This window comes from Rosa rugosa, chromosome 3 (assembly GCF_958449725.1).
Source record: "Rosa rugosa chromosome 3, drRosRugo1.1, whole genome shotgun sequence".
NCBI lineage: Eukaryota > Viridiplantae > Streptophyta > Magnoliopsida > Rosales > Rosaceae > Rosa > Rosa rugosa.
Window position 1 is genome coordinate 39909837 of NC_084822.1, and position 27096 is coordinate 39936932.

The 27096-nt window shown below is 37.2% G+C and overlaps 3 protein-coding genes across 5 annotated transcripts; 1 reads left to right on the forward strand and 2 right to left on the reverse strand.

The window, feature by feature from the left end:
* Positions 1–588: 588 nt before the first annotated feature.
* Positions 589–6695, reverse strand: LOC133737072 (3-ketoacyl CoA thiolase 1, peroxisomal-like). Its single transcript, XM_062164700.1, has 13 exons — positions 6407–6695; positions 6212–6288; positions 6015–6099; positions 5773–5899; positions 5582–5680; positions 5436–5503; positions 5250–5357; positions 5079–5156; positions 4875–5007; positions 4611–4707; positions 1367–1490; positions 1163–1271; positions 589–927 (listed from the first exon to the last, which is right to left on the reverse strand). Exons 1-13 carry the CDS (start codon positions 6509–6511, stop codon positions 764–766), a joined length of 1374 nt encoding a protein of 457 aa, XP_062020684.1. The 5' UTR covers positions 6512–6695; the 3' UTR covers positions 589–763.
* A 794-nt stretch (positions 6696–7489) lies between these two features.
* Positions 7490–14568, reverse strand: LOC133741521 (uncharacterized). Of its 2 annotated transcripts, XM_062169404.1 has the most exons (9): positions 14337–14566; positions 11209–14195; positions 11042–11128; positions 10329–10481; positions 9826–9989; positions 9595–9742; positions 9091–9213; positions 8904–8991; positions 7490–8114 (listed from the first exon to the last, which is right to left on the reverse strand). In XM_062169404.1, exons 2-9 carry the CDS (start codon positions 13873–13875, stop codon positions 7936–7938), a joined length of 3609 nt encoding a protein of 1202 aa, XP_062025388.1. In that variant the 5' UTR covers positions 13876–14195; positions 14337–14566; the 3' UTR covers positions 7490–7935. The 2 variants fall into 2 exon arrangements, 1 of the variants encoding a protein (XP_062025388.1); XR_009861982.1 differs by lacking the exons at positions 7490–8114; positions 8904–8991 and having other exon boundaries at positions 9595–9698; positions 14337–14568.
* Positions 14569–19096: 4528 nt separating this feature from the next.
* LOC133736603 (sterol 3-beta-glucosyltransferase UGT80A2-like) lies at positions 19097–26964 on the forward strand. Of its 2 annotated transcripts, none has more exons than XM_062164151.1 (14): positions 19097–19644; positions 19841–20028; positions 21302–21541; positions 21766–21877; positions 22433–22603; positions 23029–23092; positions 23218–23275; positions 23384–23561; positions 24059–24189; positions 24805–24907; positions 24995–25071; positions 25673–25720; positions 25817–25966; positions 26581–26964. In XM_062164151.1, the coding sequence occupies exons 1-14, from the start codon at positions 19185–19187 to the stop codon at positions 26746–26748; spliced, it is 2148 nt and encodes a 715-aa protein (XP_062020135.1). In that variant the 5' UTR covers positions 19097–19184; the 3' UTR covers positions 26749–26964. The 2 variants fall into 2 exon arrangements, with proteins under 2 accessions (XP_062020135.1, XP_062020134.1); XM_062164150.1 differs by having other exon boundaries at positions 19099–19644; positions 19832–20028.
* Positions 26965–27096: the final 132 nt, after the last annotated feature.

The following is a 27096-nucleotide window of genomic DNA, read 5'->3' on the forward strand; positions in this document are numbered from 1 at the left end:
AAGACTTGAGAGTAACCAATACTTAGAGAGAACCAGAGACATTACTAGAATCAAGCTAGCAAACTAACATGGAAGAGTACCCCAACTAGCAAAAATTTGAGAAACCAATTGGTGTCATGATGGGGGAATCACATTGGTCATTGGTTGTTTTGCTTTGCTTTCCTTTCTTTGCCCAGTTTCTAAGTCATACACTATATGATTATCCAATCAAACCACCCTACCTCTTTTTCGTTCAATCAAAGAAAGTCGGCTTATTGGTGGTGTTAAACATGGACATGGGCATTCCCCAGGTTTTACTTGAGATTGAAGTAAATCTGTGACAGTACCTGGATCGCATTTATATGGATTACTATTATATATGTTATTGAAAAACATTTTTACAGCGAGGATAGAATTCCAACTTTACCGATTTGTAAAATCATGTAAAGATACTCAGCAGAATTTGAAATTGACTATGGGTTGCGAGTAACATCCATATATGTTGGTCAGTAGGATAAAATAAGGCTTTTCACAGCCTCTACTCTACATTTCCACATACAAGTTCATTCATAGAATGAGACATTCAAAAGATTAAACGACAATAGCAAATTACCATGCAAATAAAACATATTATTATATTTGATTGATCTGCTTACATTAGAGAGCTCAATTAAGCCACAACATATGTCCAGAAACTATTTATTTTGATCATCAACAGCAAATATTCAAACCAGCAACGTGAGCATAAACCTATGTATCTACCTATCATCAAAGGTTGGTATTTTCAACTGCATGTTCTAGCATTGCATAGCTCATCAACCGCGTCACCTCTTTCCAAAACTGCAGCAGCCCCCATACCCGAGCCTATGCACATGGAGATTACACCAAAACGACAATCCTTGCCACGGCGTTTCATCTCATTCAATAGAGTTGCAACACACCGAGCACCTAACACAAAATACAGCAGATCCGAGAACATATCAACTTGAGATACAGAAAAGGAATGTCAAAAAATGTTTAGCTCTCTAATTGTCATATTAGGAAATAAGCCAGATGATAGCACAATTGAAAGCATTATTGAATCATATGTGTCTTTGTGCCCATTCATGTATGTCATCAGATCAGATGGAGGTTCATAACAAGTGGTGAAGATGTTTAATTTAGGGCATGTCACTCCAGATACCTGTAGCGCCCAAGGGATGACCCAAAGCAATAGCACCTCCATTAACATTGACTTTTTCGGAATCAAGTTCCAATTTCTTCTGACAGTATACATACTGAGATGCAAACGCCTGAAGGATACACACAAAATGCTAAGCCAAAGAATCCCTTAAACTAACTATAATTCGTCAAAAAAAGTTATGAAGTTATTAGCAATGCACTCTACCTCATTTATTTCAAATAGATCAATATCGCCAAGCTCAAGACCAGCAGATTTCACGGCTACTGGAATTGCAGCAGCTGGGCCTATGCCCATGACAGCGGGATCCACACCAACAGCAGCAAAACTCCTGTACAAAAAGGCATAAAATCATAATCAAGGTCCAATGAAGGCTTGAGCAAATTTCTATACGTTCTGGAGCAAATTTCTATACGTTCTGGTCATGAAGCTATCTTACATTCTTAGACAACAGATACTCTCGATGAAAGTTTCTGCATACTTAATAGACTATTCTCAAAATCTCATTAGCAAACCTACAATCATAATCAAGGTCCAAAGAAGGCTTGAGCAAATTTCTATACGTTCTGGTCATGAAGCTATCTTACATTCTTAGACAACAGATAATCTCGATGAAAGTTTCTGCATGCTTAATAGACTATTCTCAAAATCTCATTAGCAAACCTACGATCAATTTTTATAGACCTCTCTTCATATAATTTGTCGATATACAGCAATACTTGAGTGAGGTTCTGGGGATGAACTGTACTGATAATCCTGCGAACTACAGGCGTCCTTCAACTGTTTGGACCCTTTGGGGGATAGGCTCCTGAAGGAGGCCCTTGGTTTTGCAAGCAGAGGTATGGTTAAATAAAGAGTATACAGATAACAGAATTCCAACTTTATCTGTGCAAGGATTATGAGGATGCTCAGCAGAAATTCGCAATTAATAATGGCTTGTGAGGGAGATCCACATAAGCTGGTAACTAGGGTATAACAAGCCTTGCGGAAGATAATATCCACGTACTGGTCTTTTCATACAATCAGACAAATCCACAAGATCAAGCAAACTATATGAAAAGACTATGCAAGTAATATGGATGATATGATACGTGATCAAATTTCTGATATTTATCTAGCTATATTGGTTAAACCATTGACTGCTCTCATAACTATACTAGCCAGGTGAACCTAATGACTTCTCAGCAGTGAAATTGTATTCAAACTGATTACAGGGATTGGTTAGAAACAAAATGAACTAATTACAGGAAAAGTATAAGGAACCAACAGACTAACAGAAAAACTCTACAATATCTCAGAGACCAACAAAGAATACTCCTCAAAGACACGGCCAAAGACGCCTCCACTTAGCACCTTAATTTTTCGCTTTGATTAATTATAACTTCTTTTAGCTTCTATGCCCCTGTTGATATATAGCAACACTTTTTGGAGTTCTGATCTGAACAGTACTGATAATCTTGGGATTTACTTGAGTCTTCCAGAGGAAGAAGGGGGGGGGGGGGGGGGGGGGGGGGAGGTAGATCTATAAGCAGGCTAAGCGGGATTCTTGTCTAGCATGTGGCTGATGCCATCCCCACATTCTCTGTATCTTTGAGTTCACTAATGGTGGGAAATTCATTGGCAAAGCTGGGAATTGTAATCACAATTGGGGGGGGGGAGTAAAGGTTTCAATAATTGGAAGGATTTTAATTTGGCCCAATTCTTGCTGAAACGAGTTGAAGGATATCTAAAAATCCTGATGCTTATAGATGATCTTGGTAGTTTACTTTCCACTTTAAGATGTTGGGAGAGCTTGTTGGGCTTGGACTTCCATTCTGCTAGGTAAAGAAGTTTCACATGGTAGTTGGCACGATATGAATGGCCAAAGCATTAATATTTGGAAGGATAGGCGGATTCCAAGTATTGAGAGGTGTAAATTGCAGGGACATGGTCTTGAGTTCCTTCTGAAACCCATATCAGTCAGTGGAAGTGGTAAAGTCAAAGAAGCGGGGGTACCTGGAGCTATCATCGGTCATATCTTCAAATCCATCTACTTGAGAAAAGGATACAATGGTGTGGCCTTCTCGAGAAGAATGGTCAATCTATTGTGCGGTTTGGTTATCGTAAAGTGCATCCTGAAAATGCAAACTCTCTATTCCGTCCTATAGTTCTTTGCATGTCATCAGTGAGAGAGTTTGGAGACTGGTTTAATAATGTTTCCTCTCTTCCTAAGGTTAATCACTTTTTGTGGAGAGTATGTTCTAAATCTGTTCTTACTATAAAAATTGGTTTCTTGATCCTTGTACTTTAAAAGATTGGAGTGCCCAGAATCAAATCAGAATGTCCTCCTTTATGGTCCTTGGACAGTTGGTGTCGGATCTGGGGTTGCCATTATAAGTGGATTTGGCTTCCATGTCAATATTGATGTTTGGTTGCAGCAGATATTTTCTCGATTGGCTAAGGGCGCTAGAATGAGGCTTTTACTCATGGAAAATCTAGAAGAACTGACGTAAATATATCTATGAGCATGTTTTGCCTAATCCTATTTCTTTCATTGAAAAGGTTCATACTCCAGGAATTTTGGCTACCAACCACCATAAGGAGGCTGGTGCAACAAAGGTTTTAGATTCTGCGAGTGATAATGGTACGTGGCAACGAACTGATGTTAATGGGAAAAGAAAAAAACTAAATTTTGATGCAGCTTAGGATCAGAATGATAAAAATTGCAGGCATTGGATTTGTGACAAGAAATTAATATCAAGGGTACGTGGCTGGTGATTTCTCTGTCAAGTGCCCTATTGTTTCGTTTGATGAAGCATACCCTCTTCAATTAACAAAATAAAGAGATAACATGAAAAGCAAAAAATAAAAATAAAAATAAAAAGAGTGATCCCAAGAAAACAGCAACAATTAACATAGACCATGAGTAAACATCAACCATCTTTGAACATTTGATCACTTTGTGATTTGAGTTCTTTACTATTATTTTATGTCTTCTCGAACAAAACAAAAGATTATGTTTTCTAATCATCAGCTAACACTGAAGTATCTATCCTTGCCCGTTACAAAGCTTTCTTAAAGTCTTCTTCCTTGGTCAACCAAAGTATCTTGTTGAACCTTTCTACATATTCATCTATCTATGATGGATATGACTGTTATTTTCAGAACCTCTGTAACAAGGTTAACCTAAGGACTGTTCAGCAGTTATATACAACTATGCAACTAATTTCCCTTTGATTAACCATAACCTCTATGATCAACAAAATAAAGAGAAAACATGCAAAAGAAAAACAATGATCCCAAGGAACCAACTCATTTAACATTTGCAACAAAAATACTAAACTAATATGATCCTTAGTGATCTGAGTTCATTGCTATGAGTTATAGTCATCTCAAGTTCTCAAGAGCCCAATATATATTCCTTATTCAAGCAATGGATTAGCTATTGTTTAACAGAACTACAATGTCATACCTGAAAACACCAATAATAGGAAGTCCCTTCTGAATAGCTACACTTCTCTTCATCAGGAGTACTGCTCCAGCGCCATCACTCACCTGGCTAGCATTTCCTAGAATAAAAAAATAAATAAGCTAAATTCACAATGCTTGATTCATATGCATTAGAGGAGGACAAAAGTCCTGATAAATGAAGATACTGTCATGAGAAACAAGCTACTTGATACTTTTTTTTTTTTTTTTGAGAATAAAGCTACTTGATACTTGAGTGATGAAATACCTGCAGTTGTTGTCCCATCTGATTTAAATGCAGGCTTCAGTTTCGCCAAATCAGTCATGTTTGCATTTGGCCGGATGCCATCATCCACATAAATTGTAACATGCCTCTCCTCTCCAGTTTTTGGGTCCACAATCTATACAAACAAATAATCAACTACTGGAAAGTAAAAGACATTTTCCAAGGAGAATATGTGTTTGTATTTACCTTAGTAGATACAGGGACAATTTCTTCTTTGAATTTACCAGATGCAGTTGCTGCAGCAGCACGCCTATGTGATTCAACCTATTTTACACACATTTAGAAAATTACAACAGATGCATTATATAACAGTTCATCTACCTACCTAATGCATATTAAATACTTGATAGAACTCACAGCAGCTTGGTCTTGCTCCTGTCGTGTTACACCATAACGCTGTGCAACATTTTCAGAAGTAACACCCATAGGAAGAAGACAGTCACGGGCTTGTGCAAAGGCTTCAGCCTGTAAATGACATATATTCAGTTGAAGAAACCATTCCTCGAGTGCAAATATTATCAAGTAGATAGAGTTGGAAAGTACCTTGGGGTTAAGTCTACGGACACTACCAATGCTATCAACTGTCATGCACTCCACTCCTGCTGCAATGCCTGTATTCAAAGCAAAGGTCAGATCCACTGATGGAGACCAGATGGATTATAGATGCATAACCCGGAATATTCTCTCACCAATGTCATAATACCCTGCCTTTATGAATGCAGCTACATCAGCAACTGCCTGAAGGCCAGATGAACATTGTCTGTTGACGGTTCTGATGGGAACCGTATCTGGATAAAACAGATGAACCATAAGCTTCTGACTATAGACAAAACCAAACATAAAGAGCCCCTTTAAATACCATGTACAATTAAAGGCTTACCAGGAAAACCAGCATAGAATGCTGCCATCCTGCACTCAATTGCTCTAAGTGAGCCAGGAGCCAGAACTGTGCCGACAACTATATCCCCTACTTCACTTGGGTTCAAATTTGTTCTCTCTATAACTGCCTACATAACAAGTACTTCACACATAAATTAGCCCTACACAACTAAGAGGAAACATACAAATCCCAAGACTCGACATTCTTTCCTCTTTAAATTCAACTGATGAGTTTTATCTAACCTTCAAAACAGGTGCCAGTAAATCATCAGCTAAAGTATCCTTAAAGCCGCCTCGCTTTGCCTTGCAAATGGCAGTTCGGTAGGCCCTGTTCAACATGTTTTCAAGACAATATTGAGCACAGGGAAGGTATAAACCTTATCAAAAGATATAGATTGTAAAAAATTAAACAAAGTTTCTCATTTCAGTCAATTACTCACGCTACAATCACTATATCATCTCCAAAAGCAGCTGTTCTATGATAAGCAGCACTATCCCCAGCTGCACATATTGAAGCCTACCAAAACAAAATCATCAAAGAAAACCCAAAAGGCACAAAAGTCAACCAATCAAATCCACCATGACCAAAACACAAAGCACCATCCTTTAACAAATTACATGGATGTAAAACTTACAGAGAGGGCGGCAGAAGATTCATGGGTTTGAGTTGCAGAAGACAAAGAAGAATTGGGTCTCAAGTGGTGAAGCAGAACCCTCTGTCTGTTAAGAGCTTTCTCCATCTTTTACCTCTCTCTAAAGTTGAAAGCTTTTTTCAATTTTCAGTTGCACAAGAGCCTCAATTCTCAAAGTAATGTGTTCAAGTCTTGTGCGTTTATATATGAAGGAAGAGAGAGAAGGGAGACTGAAATATCCAACTAAAGAAAAGAGACTGAGGCAATGAATTAATCAATTTTCATGCGGGCAAGTGGAAAGGCTCTGACTTGACTGAGACTGACCCATAACCAAAAAGAAGGGACTTTGTTCAGTGGGGTTTGTGTTTCACTCTTTTGCGAAATTACAAGGAAGAGCAAACCCCCCCACGTTTTCCACATATAAAGAATTTCTATTTCAGGTCAAAGGTTGTTAGGTGGGAGTCCTCAGGTCAATTCTTTTTCAAAAAACAAAGTTCCCATCTTTCTCAGAGAAGCTCTATAGAATTTTACTATGCAAAATCCACAACAATTGATGAACAATCTTTGCATCTTGCTCATGCACAAAAAATGTTTGGATTCGTTTGCATGTAGTATATCTTCCTTACGATTCCATCACAATTTGAAGACTGTTGATTAATTTCCGAAGAGATAATAGAATTTATAAAAGTGAAAAGGAGACCTTTTCTGCTTGCTTCATTTTACTAGAGCAAGCGAGGACACACCTTGACGGATCGAAGTTGGCAAGCAATTATACACTCATATTCATTTTGTGGGGAATTATTTGCTTTTCATGCATGGTGGGTGCTTTGACTAATCTTTGACCGATCGAAAATAGGGAGCTCAAACCAAAGGAGTATTATGATTCCTTACTGGTTATTGAGCGGATGCACATTACAGTACCTCTATAATTTCATGTGAGAACCACATGACAAGAGGCTGTCTAGGTGCAAGAGAATGTTCTAGGGTTTCTGCACCGCTAGAGTTCTCAAAATGAACAAATACGTGGTGTTGAAGAATGATGATATTCTTTATCGTCTTCTTTCCAGGAAAAAAAATACATGGGAATAATAATAAAAACAAAATTAAGCCATAAAAAGTAACAAAGAAATTACAGTCGGCCAAAAAAACTCGATATGTACATATTGGTAAAGTGTACCAGATTAACTTCGCAGTTCACTCATTTGTATCTAGATAAGCCAAACAAAGCTCTATGCTTTTCTGTGTATATACATATTGACAAAGCCGTGTCTTGAGCAGAATATTGGAGAGGGTCTCTTGCTCGCATGCTGGTGTCACCAGGTGTTTTTTACAAAAGAATAAAACAATAAGATCTGTTTATCAACAAAGACCATCAAATGTTGGGGACAAACCAACCCTCAAAGTTTTCGTACTCAAAGAGAAGGGTTTTCATTGGAGCAATACTAGATGATCCTCGTACCTGAAGAATGTCAACTGTGCATGCAAATGCTGTTCATTCATGTAAAGATATTAAGCTTCATAGTCTTGTCTGATTACGTACCAGAAGCCTTTCCCTGAAGTGTGTTGGACATAGCTCGCAACTTGTTAGTTATCTCAGTAAATGACGGCCGACTTTCTGGATCAGGTGACCAGCACTCTTCCATTAGCGTCCTCCACTCAGAATCACATCGCTCTGGAATAGGTGGTCGAAGAGTGTTCTTTACAATTCCCCCTTCGATCACAAGTTACAAAATCAGGAAAAGAAGATATAAAAATAAAAGTATGTAGAGTAATCGTAGTTGAAAATCAACCAGGTAACAGATACTCTAATAGCATACAAAACACAAGTAAAGTCTGCGACCGTCAATGTTAATATCAAATTAAAAAATATTTTACTGGCTCCAGGTGTGATTGGAAGCAATAGTAAAGGTCTAAAGGAGAACAACTTAAGGCAGTCAGTATATAGAGATACTTTTAACTTATATTTAATGCTAAAATGAGTATAGTAGTATAGTAGCCAACTCTAACAACATCTGTCCCACAACATAATTGTAGTGATACCCGTTATCCAAATAACAAACTCCAGTGATATCACATAATATTTCTGCTACCATGGAAACTAAGGAACTTCTTCTTCCTTATTAGTTTGAAAATGAAGTTGAAGAACTTATTGGACAAGGTGAACTTCATAATGAATTAAAAGTTTCTCCTATGGGTCCACAATACTTGGCCTAAATCCTTGAGCTAATCCAAAGGATCAGGATCCTATTGCATAGAGCTTTATTGTAGTCTAAAAGGAAGCAAAGTAAAGATGAGCATGTATAAAATTTCAAAAAGAGGTCGCACTCAGATATTTGTATCAAGACTATTTTCTTTTATAAAAATATCATTACATTTCCTCTTCAATCATCACATACAAAATTTCTTTTATATGAACATGGTTTTGTTACCTTTCCATAATTGCATATGCAGGACTACATAAGAAATCAGTACTAGGGAAGATACCGTGAAGTAAACTTACCAATGATGGCACCACAATGCATATTTGCATACGGTTCCTCTCCAGTCAAGATCTCCCACATTGAAATTCCAAATGAGAAAACATCAACCTGTCAAAGGTAATACCAGAATGCTAATTTCTTTAGCAAATGATGCCTTTTTCCTTTAGCGGTAATATAGGATATAAAAATATATAAAGTCCTGCTAACCTTCTCAGAGACCCGGCTGCTGCTACCGTTCAACAATTCTGGTGCCATCCATGGAAGTGTTCCTCGCACACCACCAGATACCAAAGTATTGCGTTTGATTCTTGATAATCCAAAATCTCCAACCTAAAGAGTGAATACCCAATTACCAGTATTAAAGGAAATCTAACGTTAAAATAAAAGAGAGAACTAAGTGTGAATTTTTTGTGGTGAAGAAAAAAAGGTTATATTTGGCTGAAATTTCCACATAAAACGTCCCACAAAACTAACAAGCATAAATTATGACTTCTAGTTTACATATGAGGGGAAAAGAATTCCACTGCATCTGCCCAAATACTCCTCTAGTCAACTATTAGCTTGGAAATATTCTACAGTACTCTATCTTGATTTAATAAGACTTGCAATTAGAAGGCCTCTGTCATTGCATAAAGCCTACAAAGCCACATTTTTCACTCAAGTGCATTTGAATCAATCACTGAACATGGATAAGGTCTGTGTACTATTTACCTTACATATAGGTCGTTGAGGATCCCTCAAGTTGACTAGCAAATTATCACACTTCAAATCAAAATGGACAATATTCTTTGAATGCAAGTATTCCATGCCAAAAGCTGCATCCATAGCAATTATAAGCTTTTTACGCCGGTCAAGTGATCTGTACAAAGAATCTCATGTTCTAAGATAAGCATAAGTAACAGTAGGTAGCAAATAGCCGAAAAATAAATTAAGCAAATTTACCTATTCTTCTTCAGTAGGGCATGCCTAAGGGATCCATTCACCATATATTCAGCTACAGTTGCTAATGTTCCTCCTGCTCCATCAGGTACTATCCCATAAAATGCAACCACATTTGGATGATGAAGATTTGAAAGGATCTGTGCCTCTCTCCAAAAGTCTTTTGTCTGATACAGCCAAAAAGAGCAATGAACTTCACAGGCAGGTAAAATGACAATATTAATTATTTTTACTGGTAAAGGGATTTGAACCAAATTATCCAAGGAGCTTCAAGATAAGTGTCATAAGGTATACAGCATATCAAGGAGAAATGACAACTTGTTCTATGGCAAACATGTACAAAGACAATATGTCCATAAACCAAAACTTTCCATAACCATTTGTGATTATTCATAACCCACCCACCCTTCAAATAAAGGAAAACGAGTGAAAGAAAAAATGCAAACACACAAAGATATAGAGAATGAAGCAAATGAATTGGAACAGAATTAGATTATGAGACCCACCAATTGATCTTTCCCTGATGATCTCCCTGCAAAGCAGCCCTTTTTAATTCTCTTAATAGCAACATCCGATCCCCGCCATTTTCCGTGATAAACAGTTCCATATGTACCAGATCCCAATTCCCGTAGTTCTTCAAGATCAGCATTTCTAATGATCTGGACATCAAAATTGAAAGATAAATGAAGAAACTAGAATTTTGCTAATACCCGAAAAGGATATATGCCATGAAGCTGGTCTTTCACAAGTAAGAGAGCATGTCGGTCCTACTTTTATCCCAAGGGGCAATCGAAAGCAATCAAAAACAGTATTACAAGTGTATACACCCGGTGACCAGGCGAGCGACAATTTGTTTGAGAAACATACCATCTCTTCTTAGGTGGCAACAATAAAACATAGTAGGAAGCATGAAAACCAGTACTAATGAGAACCATTGATTTGCCATGAAGATAATTACATGTGCTTATGTAATATTAGTGAGAGGCTATGAATTTAAATGTTTCTAGTAAAAAGAGATAAAGAACGCTTGGATAAATCAGTCAGTTTTAGATTTTTCAATCACTGACATAATTAATTCACCAACAAGGCCAATAAATCTATTCAAAGAAAAAAAATATATAAATACAATTTTTCTAGACATTAAAATGATGAAATATACTTTTTAAATATCTACCAATGTGTGCAAATCAAGAAAAAGATCAAGACATCAGCAGAATACCTGCAAACCATAGAGGGTGGCTTCCATTTCAACTATCATTGCATCACTAAATGAATCATTCTTGTCTCCCATATCACCCTTACCATCCTACAGTCAAACCAAGGAGCAATTTAAATCCACCAATCCGAAACCTAATAAACAAATATAATCAATTTTACTTTTTGTACCTCAAACTCAGACTCTTGAATGATGCTCTCCACCTCTGTTGCAGTTGGGGATATGAGATCACCAATGGATTCGTCAACAACATATGGGGACACCACGAATAAAGACTGAATGCCAGGAGTAACACCACTGTTTACATCTTCCGCAGTTATTACTGTATCCAACTGTCCCTTATGATTACTCATTGTTTGGGCTTGTGTTTGTGCCAAAGAGACATTTTCGCCATTCAAGCTCAAATTCTCAACACTGGTAGCAGGATAACACACAAAATCATCATCAAGGAGGGATACTTCTCTCTTAAAAGCAGCATTTTGGATTGGCTTCTGCAACACCATATGATCACTCTTTTGGAACTCAAGATCATCAAGAACTGTTGATGGGTAAAAATTTGCAGAGCTTGTGAGCAGGGGTTCTTGGAAACCTATATCATGTTGACTTGCAACAAATTGTGGATGTACAGGTTCATGGGAAATTGGTCCATTGGACAACCCTGAGATTAGATCACCCAAAGAACGTCCATCACAGGAGTGTTCTCTAGTGCTTGGAAATCGGCCTGAAACTTCAGGATTCTTAGCCGCTGAAACAGCATGTCCTTGTTCAACATTTACCATCCCTGTTAAAGCACAATCCTGGTCATTGGCAGTTGCTTCACTCGTGACAAGAAGACTGGCAGGGGTTTTGCCAAGTTGGAAGTTCTTGGGGTCATGCACTGTATTATCTACCAAAGGTATGAAATCACTGGCTGCAGGAACCACAACCCCAGAGGCAAAAGTAGATGTTATATTGGGGTTTATATTAGGCAATCTCTTCGGACATTCCACCCCAGTGACAGGTGATATTTCCCCATAAAGGGTGTCATCATGATGCAAGAAAATATCCTTTTCGTTCAACTTATTTGGGAGTTCCAAAGTCATAGAATCTTTCTTTATAGCTGTTCGGAATTTGTCATGAACGTCACCAGAACCGTTCTGAGTATGTTCATTCCTGCCCAATGATTCTAAACATGGAGAAGAATTTGGCAAATCCAGTCTTCTCTGCAGTCCTACCGACTCAATATCCTCTAACTTGTTTTGTACCCAAGGATTGAAAGGGTCACTGTTTTCATGCAGTTGGGTTGGCTTTTCTTGTGCAATTCCTGAGTTCTGGAATGATAACAATTGAGTGTTTGCAAAGTTTAAGGAGTGTGATAAGTTCATTCCTTCTTGAGAACAGTATGCAGACCTCCCTCCATTCTCTTGTAGTTTTGAATCAGAAAGTGCATGTGGCATGCCATGATGACAACCAATGGAACCTGACAACTGAGCTATTAGATCTTCTGGCTGTGAGACAGGCTTGTCGGAAAGAAATCTACTTTCCTTATGCACTGGCATCTCGCGGGAGAACCCATCAAAGTCACCAAAGTTTTGGCCAACAGCTGAAGTAGACACCACAGTTTTGCTGTGATTGTGGTTGTGACAATGCCCTCCATGAGATTGGCCCCATTGCCTATCATCAGCTTGTTGATGTGGAATAGGAGAAAGAGGTGATTGAATTGAAGACCCAGTCATATTCTGGGACTCACTCAAAATTTGACTATGATGCAAGGCTTTAAAATTACTCTGAATCTCCTTATGGAATACCAAAGTCTTTGTTCCCTGTTGACTTGCTTCACTACTCAAATTCTGTCCTCCACTAGTTTTCCTAGAACTTGGATCTACCAAATCATTTACAGCAGCAACATATTGGTAATCAGGGTTACTCGAATGTATGGTGTCAACCTCAATGGAACAATTTTCAGACTCACCCAGAGGAATCAAAAAGACCCGTGGCCTCTGAGAACTCTCATGCCTTTCAAGCCCATGATACTCCTCTATCATATTTTGAAGATCTTCATCAGATGACACAGATATAAGAGCATCAAGATCCTCATTTGGAAGCTGGTATTTTATCACATGAGGCTGGCTGCAAAAACCGGAAGTTTTCTTCACAAGCTCTTCCCATGAAACACCATTCCTAATAGAAATAAAACGCGTCTCTCCCCCAACATATCTGAGTTTCCCATCACTAGGCCTGGGTAAAATCTTTCCACCAAAACTGCAAAGAAATTTCATCTTCCCAGACTGAGAACCATGCAACACTCCTGACCGATTAAAGTTGTTAGAATGAGGAGACTCAGACACGTTCACAGGTGGAGCAGTTGGCCGAAAACCAGCTCGATCACAATTTAGTTCTCCAACAGCCTTCCTTGATCCTTCTCCACCATCAACCTCCTTCACGCTGTGTATGCTTAGCTTATCAACATGAGCCTCATTTTCAATCTCTTTACATGACCCATTTGCCGCAACAAACCCAGATGTGTCAGATGCACACTCAGACTCCATTCTCTTCAACCCCAAAATACCACTAAGATCCTGATATGCCACTGTAGAATTCTGATTATAATTCAATCCAGCCCCCTTTTCACAATTCAGAACTGTATCAGGTGCAGAAGGAACTCTTCTCACCGCACCACAATCCTGAAGAAACTCCAAGGAAAACTCCTCCCCCGTCTGCACAGAGACATTTCTGCGCGCATTCTTTCCCATATTCTGGACAACTGGGGTCGACTCTTGCTGGATCCATTGACCTGATGAGCATGACACCTCACCGGTCATGGTACCAAGCAAGTTCTCAGACCTACTTAGCTGCATGCCTGAACTGCTATACCTCTCTCTACAAATTGACAAACTAAACGGAAGCGTAAAAACAACAATTCATACAAAAAAAAACATACACAACCTTCAACTCCAGCACTTCATTGCCTATAAATTCCGTATACTACTATTCCTCTATGATCCAATCCCCAAACCAAAACCCCTATCAATCACAGATTTATACAGAGAAAAGAATCCCACTATATACAAAAAATCATGCAATAATCACAAAGATTGAACTAACACCATTCACAAAACGAAGCTGAGTCCAGCAAACAAGAGCAATTGCAGTCCAATTCTCTCCACAAAACCATTACCTGCAAATCAGTCAAATGAAACCAACACTATGACATCGCTCAAATCACCATCAACATTTCAAAACCGGAGCTAAACGAACCACACACACAACTCATATGGGCGTCGATCAAAATTGAAAAAGTGAAAAAATTGAGAGTTACCTGATGGGTGGGGAGGTGTGGGTCTCTGTTTCGGAGGTGGGTTTTGGAGGTCCAGAGCTTTCATTGCTGAGAAGGAGAATTGGGAAAAGGGGAGAAGAAGGGGATTGGGGAAATGAGAGCGTGGATTTACAGCTAGAGGTTCAATCTCGAGTCGACATGGCCGTGAATTAAGGGAGAGGCTATAGTATATGTATTTCTCTGTAACTGTATATGCAAGTTATAGCGAAACATTAGCTTTATTGTTATTTTTCTTCTTTTGAATATTCCTTCTGTGCTGCTTTTCTTCAATTTTATTTTTATTTTTATTTTTTACTGAAAAAGAGAGATATTTTACCATTTGGTCTTTCGGCATTGGTCTCTGTCGTTTGTAGATGAAAGGTTTTGAGTTCGACTGTGATCATGTCAAGACATTCGCTGCAAATATTACATTATATATGCACCAACCAGCATGCTTTTTCACAACACCTAAAATGTAACACTTATTCAAATTAATTAGTTTTTACAATCAAATTCAAGCTAGCCTATTTCAACCCAACTTTTTGCATCAGCAGCCATATCTTGGAGTGGTTTGTGTTTGTTTTACAACTTAATTAGATATTGGATGAAATTATTATTTGTATCAATGATAAATAATTAATATTTGAAATTTTCTTTAATCTCATAAGAGGAGGAATGAAACCCAATAAATAAATTGTAATTACCTGAAATTCACAAAAGTGATGAGTGGTGGAATGACATCGTTTCAATTTCTAGAGAATTGTCATGTTCCCATTGAAAAGCATTGATTTCAATTTCAATACATTTAAAGCTTAATTGTTATCCTTTCAAAAAAAAAAAAAAAAAGCTTAATTGTTATTGTGGTAGCTGGTGCTGTAGCGCGGGGTGCAATTAGTACTTGCCGGTTCCAAAGCAAGAGAATAACCAACAACAAGACTGCGGTAGAGCTGTGGCTGTGTCTCCGAGGCCGGAGCTTGGGCGATGGATGAGAGGAAAATGAAGGAAATTGAGAAGAAAACACAAAATGAAAGAGCTTGAACAAGAGTAGTCATTGCTTGAGTCAATGTCCAAGAATTTCTTGAGTCAATGCTACCAATTTAAAGGGAGTTATGGTAGAAGAAGAAGACCACCAAGGGCAATGCATGCTCTATTTCTGTGTTGCTATTTTGTTGCTCTGTATTAGAGATAACATAAGAGTAAGTTTGGGGGGAAAGAAAGTTGATTTAGAGTATTCAGGTTTTCTTTTAGCTGGTTTGGCATGCCTCCTCTGTTTAAATCACATGTATTTTATAGTTACTAAACCAATTTCGTTGATAGTTTTTTTAAATATATAAATGTGTGTTATTTGATTCATTTGAAGATCACTTCTAATGAAAAAATGGATGGTAAAGGAAAATTTTGCTAATCTACTCGAGGAGGCAATTACTTGGTGTACACAATTTGAACACTTACGGTTTTATTGCTTCAATTATATATCAAGAACGCTTATCTTCTTAAATATATATTGTATCTTTTTTTTTTTTTGAAACATGTATATTGTATCTTATGTCATTTCTCATAATGTTGGGGGCATGTTAATATTGAATCTATCAATTTGAAATGAATAACGCATAATGTGCTACTATATTATATGCATCAATCAATTTTTATGCAAGTGATGTGAGTCAATGTTATGTTTATTCTACTTAATGCACATACCAAGTTTTTTCGATTCAATGAACAAAAATACTTTTTGTTTTTTAAATTTATAAATTTCTAAACAATTAATATTTTTTCTAATCACCAAACTTCTTTGCAACTAATAGAGTTAAATGTGATGGAGTATGAGTTCCTAACCAAAATGGATGACACTATAACGTATTATGCTGGAAGTACAAAATTTTCTTACAGTGAAATATGAGATTCAACATTTATTTTTTTGTAGCCATACAGACTACGGATCATCAGTGGTTAAATGGGAGGAGATTGTCAGCGAAACCAGTCAATGATAATCCATATGGACTTGTAGTAGTCCTAGATTTTTGGAATGAATATTCTCCCTAATTTTTGGTGGATGCAGGTCAACAACGTTTTGTGAAACAATTTTGTGGAGTTTACCTCTTGCTCTTATTGAGCATGTTTATCGGTTTCATATGGATAAATATCCTATTTTGGAGTCGATTGATAGTGATATGGAGATTATTGTAACCCATATATGTAGTTCTGGTTAGGAATATATCACGGATTATGACCATAGAGGTTGAGAATAAAAGAGGGTTGTTGTTGTTGTTGTCCATGGATGAGGAAAGGAAAGGGGAGTATGTAAATTGCAAGCTAGCTCAGAAAGATAAAAGCTAGCAACTCAATCCCAACATCATGTGTCATAGAATAGTCAACTCAATGTTGGATTACATAATCCCAACATCATAAGTCATAGGATAATCAACTTAAATCTAGCATCATTCATAATCTCAACATCAACTACATAAGTCATAGTAATAGTCAACTTAATCCTAACATCATATTACATCTTCAAGAAGTTATTGACAAGCTCCTGCAGGATCCCAGCTGTTATTGGTTTGAAAACAATCTTTTGAGCCTTCGCTTTATTAAGAAACTTAGAATCGTTCTCTTCTTTTACTTTCTTCTTGCTTTTGGTCTTTTGTTTCTTCAAGTTTGAGAGCCCAACTTTGTAGCATGAATAGCAAACAACCTTCGAAAAGAACTTCTGCCTCAATTTTTCGTCATACTAGAACATGAAATCCATATCAATGATGAGGAAGGTCGTAGGTCGGCCAAAAGTTTCTTGCGTTACTCATTTCCTCGATCTTATGTTTGTGCCGCGGTGGTGGAAGATTCCACAAAAATTTAAAATTCTGAACTACTGAGATAAATAGCAGCTTCCTCGAGGAGATTTTGATTCTGGCTGTTCTCACTGTCTAGATAGTGAAGATTAACCGATTTTGATGACCCACACACACTGAATGACCCAGCCATTGTTCCTGATCTAAGTAAAGTCTGAGATATGTTTTTGTTGAGTTGAGGTCTAAGATCTTTTTTGTTCATTCATACATATTGGCTTGATTTAGGACGCTTATAGAAGAAATAATCTACATGCATAAACATGGTCTTTCTCACATGAGTTTGGGATTTAGGGTATAAAATCATCAAGAGAATTTCTTGAATAGGTCCGACTGATTCTCCTCCGGTCCTTTTCTTGATTAGAAATCTATCCAATACTTTACACTCCAACAATAATTAAATAATTAGAGGGTAATAGACTACATGAGATTTAGAAATTTGTTAAGGAATCACATGTTGAATACTAGGGGTAGGGTTTGGATGGAGCGAGATTCTTTCTTAACTTATTTCGATTTGGCTGCTAAAGTTCTGAACAAGAAATTTGCTAAACATCTAAATAAATTTATGATTCTATCAATAAATCTCCTCGAAAACAAAACAACTCGGAAATAATTAGGCAAATATGAACTAGTTAGTCCCACAACCCCGCAATAGACATGATCACTCTATCTACTCTTAAGATGATGTGAAGTCGAGGACCCACTAATGCATGACTTGCTGGAGTTGCATGCACTACGCGCACTAATAAAGATATAAGCTAATATCACATATGAATACTTGGTAGAATGAACAATTGAGGTAAGCAGTCACATTCACTTTCACTTACTACATCTCAAGCACAAGCTGACTTAGGCATTTGATACGTACCTCCCTAATTTCATTTATCAACGCAAACTGATCACATCTTAAACCAGTTTCCGGGAGCAGCCTTCTGATTAACACTTTTTCACTCCGACTCTAGTCAACAAAGTAGGTAAGGAAATTTTATTTCGAATTTTTGCACTAACACTCTCTCTAATGTCATGATTGTTGAGACTCGTAGCATTTAATCATTGGGTGCATAAATATGACATAAATATGACCGGTTACTCTGACTTAATTACTTGAACATGACAAGAAAGTAGATGACTAGAAGCTGAGGAACAATGTGATTGTTTGTCCTAGTACACCTCAACATTCTGCCACGCACCAAATTTCCCTAATGCATTCCATCCCTAGCACGTTACTTGCGACCTTTGTTGGTGTTCAACTTTAAGTACTATATTCATTACTTTTAGTCACAACGCACTAGGGTATTGTTTGATTCATATTGGGGCTTTCATCCGAATCCAGCATATGTTGTCTGCACTTGTACGATCACCGCATACCTTATCCCTTGACACCAAGTATTCAAATTTAAGTCTATGTTTCGTGGCGTGGTACGTTTACAATATGCTTCTTCATCGACTGCTCCTATCCATGCCCTCTCATTGCGTCGACATTTGCCCTTTTTCCAAAACATTATGGTTGAGAGTCAAATAATTTTGGGTATTGTGTTGCTTCTTATTCCCTTCGAAATGTAAAAAACATGCATTATTCTATTTCTAGCCATCCAACTTTCATTCAACATGTCATATGTTCTCAGTCAAGTCTGGTTGAATATGGCTTCAAATGTGAGAATTTTCCAATACGTTTACTTGCATACATAATACATAATAAATTGAAATGACACATCATCACTCGATGTAATTTTCAATAAACATAACCGTGTAACAGGATTGAAAAAGAAAATACTCTGTAAGTACGCAAGTAACTGCATAACTACACTATCAAAACAGAAGAAGAATTGCCCGCAAACTATACAACAGGCCTAAAAGGAAATATTTTCCCGAAAAAGGGCTTTCATAATTCAAACAATTCCTATTTTAGGAAGCAATGAATCAGATTGTCGGAAAATAAAGCGATAAAAACAGCGGAGCTGGGCGAAAATACAGGTCACGCGAACAGTTTGCGTTACGTGTCTGTTAGTGAATGAAGCACCATCATCACTCATACCCCTCCATCACCACCCACTTTTATCGAACGTGCCCGTCTCTTCCGGACAGAATCCAATTCTCTCTTTCTTCTTCTTCTTCTCCGATTCTCTCTCTCTCTTTTCTCTCCCTCTCCGATTCTCAATTTCGAATCTTACAGCGTTCTCAGAATCCAAGCCACGCTCTTCTTCTTCTTCTTCTTCTCGCTTCCGATCTGGATCAGGACCGGCCGCGCGGTCCGGAGTGTCATCCGGAACAGGCGGCGGTGATGGCGGAGGATCGCCGGAGTAGTTCCGAGAGTTCTGTAGAAGTTCCGGGGAGAATTGAGCAGGAAATTGACGGCGGAAGTGGCGGGAAAAGAATAGAGTTGGAGAACGGAGAGGCTAGTGGTGGAGGCGGAGGCGGAGGCGGAGGCGTTACTGCTCCGGTGAATAACGGCGGCGGTAGTAGCTCTACAGGTTTGTGAATTTTGCGTGCAATTGAGAGTTTGAGATTTTGTTAGAATTGGATGTAGAATTAGACGAGAGGTTGCGTATTTAGGAAGTAATTAAGTTTTACACTCTTGCTCTTACTAGTTACTGTTGCATTTATTAAAAGTTTCTATTTTTGTTATATGCTCTGTTTTGAACTAGCATGAATTTTCAGGGAATTCAGGAAGTCCTGGCTTCAGCTTTTCGAAAGCGAACGCATTGCCAGTGGAGATATCACAGACTCATGAAACGCCAGAACCACATTCAGTTCCAGCAAAGTTGGAGAGATCGAAAACGGAGAGCACCAGACCTAATGTATTGTCCAAAGAGGCAGCAATGATTTTTGACGACAAAACTTCAGTCCATCAGAAGGTATTATTCATTAAAGATGATCTCTTTGCTTCTTGCATCATTGTACCGTATATGCTTAAGCTTGTCCAAGTTGCTTAATATCTAGTGATAGTTTAACATAACTGGTGGCCTTTGCTCATGGAAATTTGGAGTTTTTTCTTAAGAATGATTAGTCATATTAAATTCTCACTCCACTGTCAAGAAACATAGGGGTTGCCATCAGATTATTACTTTTGTATGGCTGGTTCTGCAAAAGAAGCAGCCCATAAACCATGAAATAGGGAAAACATATACTTGAATTATTTTACCAAATTTAGGTATGCGGCTTTTAGAGTTAGAATAATATAGGCTAGCTATGAGTTCAAAGGAGTATAAACTAGAGAGGGGAAAGAAGACATAAGAACCCTATGTTATCTTTTCGAATGGTTTTGTTCAGTGTGCATGGTCTGATATGAAGGTGAAGGCAAAGAGGATTGCAATGGATTTACATTGTTCCTTTTCAAGTTGCCAATTCTTAATCCTTACTAAACAAAAAGATAAAAGTGAATATGAGTAGGGAGAAGAGACATTATGAATTTGTGGTTGGACCATAAGGCCAATGCTTATGGGAGGAGAATTTTTATTATTGATTTTAACTCATATCCACATTATGATCATAATAGTCATTTTCTATAGAAGGAGAAGATGCATAGAAGAGACCATGGGTGACTATGCCCCTGCAAATATAACCTGAACCTTTAAAAATGTATGTGACCCCTGCAGTATATCATTAGAGGGGATTAAAACGTGGCCTCTCTTAGCTAATGGCCAGAAAAGAATGAACAGAGGGCCCATTGATTTTCTCTTGTTCATGTTATGGCCTACTTTATGTAGATTTTAATTAATTTCAATTGCTTCATTATTTTTCTTTTCGTATGGGACTTTGCATGTTTTTATTGTTGTATACTATGATTGTCTTGTAGCACCAATAAGTCATTACAAAATGAATTTTAATTGTCTTTATAAATTAATTGCTTCCTTTTTAATAAGTTGCGATAGATTTTGTTCACATTTATCAACAGAAAAGGTGATCATATATAATGCATTTTCATATGATCATTCTGATTCATACATAATCTTCTGTTTGACACCTGTTCTTGTGAAATTCTGGATCCACCTTTTTTATGGTGGCACCTAAACTTTAGGAGATTGTATAACATATTTTATTCAAATTTATACCAGTCCTAGATTTAATGAATAGTGTCTCGGACTCTGCTTATGTTTTCTCTTATAACTTAAAGTTTCAACTGTGCAGTTAAAGCTGTTAAAGAGAATAGCTACTGTGAAAGATGACGGAACTGTAGAATTCGATGTTCCAGGGGATGTTGAATCTCAATCTTTTGGTGTTGGATCCACTGCTGGTTGTACCGATGTTGCTGATGAGCCTCTTGATGCAACAGAGCTCCAATGCATACCACCAATGCAAATAGTAATGCTTATTGTTGGAACGCGTGGAGATGTGCAGCCGTTTATTGCAATTGGCAAACGTTTGCAGGTCAGAGGATTTATCTCATATTCATGAAGCATATATGTCTTCATCTTTTAATATAATTATTTAAAATCATGAAACTTTGTTAAAATGTTAGCTTTATTTAGTATTATGAGCTTGTTAAATAGAATTTGAACATAGAAATTAGATTTTTACAATATAGCTATTTCAAAATGATTATGAGAGTTATTCAAATTTGTTCATGAGTTCATGAGATCATTTTTGTGCAGGACTATGGCCATCGTGTAAGACTAGCTACTCATTCAAATTTTAAAGAGTTTGTCTTGACTGCTGGTTTGGAGTTCTACCCTTTAGGCGGTGATCCAAAAGTTCTTGCTGGCTGTATGTACCAAAGCAAATCATCTGTTTAATTACTTTGAATGATCTTGGGTGACTGATTTGTTTGGTGATCTTGAGTGACTGATTTGTTTGGTGATCTTGAGTGACCTTTGATGCCTTTACTTATAGACTGATTTGGCTCATCCTGCACATTAGTTTAATATGTGAACTTCCTTACATATCCTTCACCTGAGTTCAAATATGTGAAGTTTCTTATATCAAGGCTCGTTGAAAATGATTAATTCTGGCAATAAGGGGTTTTGTAGTTTTGTAAATTGTCCGATGTTACTCTGACTGATAAATTTTTGATAAATTTTTACCACGGATGCCTTTGGCTCATCCTGGCATCATTACAATATGTGAAGCTTCTTATATAAAGGTTCATTGAAAATGATTAACTCTGGCAATAAGGGGTTTTGTATTTTAGTAAATCTTGTGTGTGTCTTGTGTATTGATTGTCTTGCTACTTGAAATATTTGTCAAAGCTGAATACCCCATCATTCATTTTCATATAACTAATTATTTGTTTCTTTTTTTCTGTTCTGTTTCCTTGAGCAGATATGGTTAAAAATAAAGGCTTCTTGCCGTCAGGGCCTTCGGAGATTCCTATTCAGCGTAACCAAATAAAGGAAATTATATATTCCTTACTTCCAGCTTGCAAAGAGCCTGATGTAGATTCTGGTATCCCCTTTAAAGCGGATGCAATTATTGCAAACCCCCCAGCATATGGTTAGCGTTCAACACCATCTATCTAATTTTAAGTAATACTAGATCTTTTTCTGGTTTTGAATTTCTTGGTGACTGAATTTTGGGTTGGAGGATGGGATACTGTGTGGTAAATGATTATCCAATAGCCATATATTATTTTGTTTCTTCCAGCAGAGTTTGTAGGTTGTCTGCGCTATTAACTTCCAAGATACTTGTGCATTTTTTTTTTCAATATTCTGGGCGACAATTTTTCCCCACCTCCCTTGATGTCAATGAGATTTGAACCCATGACCTCCACAGTGTTAGTTAGGCTAGCTAACCAACAGGTCACGGCTCACCGACATATTATTGTTAATTACATTCAATTGTATTTTATAAAGAGAACTTTTACATGCACTTGCTTTGATTTGTCTATATTCTGCCACTAACCTGAAATACATTTTCAGGGCATACTCATGTGGCGGAGGCACTGAAAATACCTCTTCACATATTTTTTACAATGCCATGGACGTAAGTCTTGTCTGGGTAATGTAATCTTTCTGAATTGTAATCTTTCTTGCACGTTGCTCAATGTTCTGTATTGGTTTTCACTGTTCTGAATTTGCATTGTGTATGTTTGACCTTTTCCTTACCAGGCCAACAAGTGAATTTCCACATCCCTTGTCCCGCGTTAAACAACAAACTGGATATAGGGTGAGTCCTTTGAATTTTAACCTTTCCTTATTTTGGAGTTTTGATAATTTAATTCATTTTACAATTCCAGATTTTTTCCCAACTTTTTTGGACTATGCAAATTTTCAGCTATCGTATCAAATTGTTGACTCCTTAATATGGCTTGGAATACGGGACATGATTAATGATGTTCGGAAGAAAAAATTGAAATTACGACCCGTCACATATTTAAGTGGTTCACAAGGCTCTGAGTCTGATGTCCCACATGGATACATATGGAGTCCTCATCTTGTTCCCAAACCAAAAGGTACTTCACCTTGCACTTCCATTTTTAATCATTTGGAGTTCCTTGGGTGATGAAGGCACAATGTTTTGAGAAACTTGCTAGGTTTTAAACAATGCTTGGCTGAGTGGCGGTCATTTGAACATGCTATCTAGGCTAGTATGGTGCACACGTTCATCTACAGCGTATATCCTTCGTTTAATTAAAAAGAAAAACTTATTTAAACAATCCTTTAAAAGACGCATAGATTATAGGTGCTTGTTTTCAGATAGATATATCCATCTCCAAAGAGTAATTGATTAAAAATGTTTCTTTTTAAATTGATATTTACAGTTGATCTCCTCAGTTTCCATCGTAATGTTTCTTGTTGTCAGAAATGAAAAGAATGGATTACGAAACCTTTTATCATTTTTTTTTTCCATTGTTGTCTGCATGGAACATTCTTTCTTAAGTAAACATGATGCTTAGCAGGTATGCCAATATCTGTTGGTGTTTTCTACTAAATAACACTTGGTTTGCAGATTGGGGACCTAAGGTAGATGTGGTGGGATTTTGCTTCCTTGATCTTGCATCAAATTATGAACCTCCACAACCACTAGTGGAATGGCTTAAAGCTGGTGACAAGCCTATATACATTGGGTTTGGTAGCCTTGTAAGTTCTTTTTTTCTTACTTTGTTCCCTACTCTAATTTCAAAAGTATAAAAAAAATTTAGAGCATATCAAGTCTAAACTTGGTACGTGGAGATAAACTGTTCTCCCCTTTTTAATCAATTGGACTCTATAGTTGCATTGAAATGAACTTGTTCTACAAAAAGATTGAGAAATGGTCTGTGGAAAACAACTTTCACTCAGCTGCAAATGCATGGATGTGCATACAAACACAGTCTACACAGACCTACATTCCTCTACCCAGTGTTTACTGTTTCTCGACCATATTATGCTGGCTCTAACTGGAATAGTGCAAAGCTTTCTTTTTAATTCTGTGATGCTGCCCCCCATATTATATGACTGATGTGTTTTTGAATTGGAGTATGAATGGGCATGTTGACTAGTCATGAGCCTAAGTGCAAATAATTAAATTCTGATTATGTGTCTGTTTTTCCATTATCTTTGGGCTATAACAATCTCCAAAGTCAGCTTTTCATGGTTTGAGAATTTCGGTTTTCTTGGTAACTGGAGTGAATTGCCCACATTTCTGAATTGAAATTTGATTTCAGAGTTTTGGCATTAACACTTTTTAATCTGCTGATCATTCTTAAATATCAGCCTGTTCAAGAGCCAGAGAAAATGACCCAAATAATCGTCGATGCATTAGAAAAGACAGGACAGAGAGGCATCATTAACAAAGGCTGGGGTGGCCTTGGGAACTGTAAGTTTTTACCATTTCTATTTTATTTCTATGCTAGTTGACCTTTGGCATGTACTGATTGATTTCGTGTGATTTTGTTCTTCTCAGTGGCTGAACCAAAGGAATCCATATACTTATTGGACAACTGCCCTCATGACTGGCTGTTTCTACAATGCAAGGCAGTGGTGAGGCTATCTTCTTCTTCTTCTTCATCTTCTTTTTTTTTTTTTTTTTTTTTTTTTTTCTTTTAGCTATCTATTATTCATAGAATCATAGCATCTGGATAATAAATTTATTTAAGATCTGAGTATTTAAGATTCAATTTACCTGTTAGTTTACTTCTTTTATAAAGAAATTGACTGTTGGATTCTTCTGAAGTTCATCGTTTATCAGTCTTTTGGGATATATCATTGAGTCCAGTAGTCTTCAATTTCATTAATGGAAACATAAGGAGCAGGGGAGCATATCTAAGATTATTTAGGAATTATTTTCAGCTACATACAGCTAACTTTAATTTGATATAATTACTTGTACTAATGGAGATCATGTTCATAAGGCTATAAACATCGATCACGAGGCAGATGACAAAATCTATCTTTTAAAGTTACTAGTGCTTGAAAGAAACAGCAAAGTAATATGTTAGCATTTCATACTGGATACGTGGATCTGAAAGGACTAGGATAGTGGCTATGCCTCACTTAAAATCTCATGACATTCAACTCTTTGCTTTTTAAAATTTGAAAATAATATCTTGGGCAATTCTTATGTTTTTTAGTTTTTCTTCAGGTGCATCATGGAGGTGCTGGAACAACGGCTGCTGGTCTAAAAGCTGCAGTAATTGTCTTATATCCCCCTCTTATGTTTGAGTTCTTTTAAGTTTTGACTACTGATTTAGTTTATGCCTAAATATACATTTTTCTTATACTTCAGTGTCCAACAACAATTGTTCCTTTCTTTGGAGACCAACCCTTCTGGGGAGAGCGAGTACATGCCAGAGGAGTAGGCCCTGCACCCATTGCAGTCGATGAGTTCTCACTTCCCAAATTGGTTGGTGCTATAAATTACATGCTTGATCCCAAGGTAATTTGATTTTTGAGAAACCTGATTTTGTTAATCAAGTGCATGCTTTATAAAGGTGTGCGAAAAGCGACTTGTATCAGCTATAGTGAGCGGCAATATTTGATTTATACCTAGAATTGATTGCTAAAATAGCACCCAATCCAGCTGTTTTTAGATATACTATAAGGTTGAAAAGAAAGGAAATAAAGTGTTGATCTTCAATAATGTGAAATGGAAACTCATACATGCTATGAATGTGGTGATGGAAGTTATAGCAGAGAAATAATAGGGTATAAGAGAGAGAGTGGGTGAGTGAAAGTAGTGGATACTTGCCAGAAACCCTGCAGATGAGTAGTATTAACGCACATAAAGAGTGTCAGCATGAACTGTTCTCTTATATAGTAGTATAGATTATAGATTAACTTGTAGGTTGATCATCTTGCTTTTGCCCTCTGCTTTATAACATGCCAAATTAAGAACTTACAGAATTTCAGGATATCGGGAAGTTCCTTCCCCCCCCCCCCCCCCCTTTTTTTTTTTTTCTTTTTGGTAAATGGAAAATGTAACTAGGAAGTAAGAATTGTTCGGGAAATAGTATGAAGGTATGAAATGAACTTACCTAAAAATTATTCCAGGTGAAGGAGCGTGCTATTGAACTTGCCAAGGATATGGAGAATGAGGATGGTGTGACAGGAGCAGTCATGGCCTTCTTTAAGCATCTTCCTCGCAAAAAGCCAGAGTCTGAGCCAGAAACAGAGTCATCGAGCCTTTTTTCTATAAGTAGATGTTTTGGTTGTTCCTGAATCATTATATATACCGTTCTGTCCATTTATTTTGTCTCCCACAGTTGCATGAAGAGAATTCCTTGCTGTGCCTCCAAAGAGAGAGGAGTGATCCTTGTTGATTATTAGTCTTGTTGATAGTTCTCATTCCTCCTGGAAAGTATGTAATTATTCACAACATATTTGTTCACAATCAACATTCATTCAGAGAAAGTCATGATTTGTGTTGCAACTTTACTCCAACGATTAGATGATCCATATTCTTAAAGCTGTTTCTAGTTTAGAGCTTGTAAATCCAACTGTAAATTTTTGTGAATGGATTCAGGAAACCTTGTCTTCCTATCGAAAATGATGTCACTTCTTGGCTCT

Coding starts and splice junctions, on each gene's coding strand:
- LOC133737072 (XM_062164700.1), bottom strand. CDS start 6,511: ATGGAGAAAGCTCTTAACAGACAGAGGGTTCTGCTTCACCACTTGAGA. Junction 5,681..5,772: donor ATTCTATGCTGGTTTTCCTG/GTAAGCCTTTAA, acceptor TGTTTTATCCAG/ATACGGTTCCCATCAGAACC. Junction 5,358..5,435: donor TCCGTAGACTTAACCCCAAG/GTACTTTCCAAC, acceptor TGTCATTTACAG/GCTGAAGCCTTTGCACAAGC.
- LOC133741521 (XM_062169404.1), bottom strand. CDS start 13,875: ATGCAGCTAAGTAGGTCTGAGAACTTGCTTGGTACCATGACCGGTGAG. Junction 8,992..9,090: donor GCAGCCGGGTCTCTGAGAAG/GTTAGCAGGACT, acceptor TACCTTTGACAG/GTTGATGTTTTCTCATTTGG. Junction 8,115..8,903: donor GCATTGTGGTGCCATCATTG/GTAAGTTTACTT, acceptor TTGTGATCGAAG/GGGGAATTGTAAAGAACACT.
- LOC133736603 (XM_062164150.1), top strand. CDS start 19,185: ATGAAGCACCATCATCACTCATACCCCTCCATCACCACCCACTTTTAT. Junction 23,562..24,058: donor TCTTGTTCCCAAACCAAAAG/GTACTTCACCTT, acceptor CTTGGTTTGCAG/ATTGGGGACCTAAGGTAGAT. Junction 25,967..26,580: donor ATTACATGCTTGATCCCAAG/GTAATTTGATTT, acceptor AAATTATTCCAG/GTGAAGGAGCGTGCTATTGA.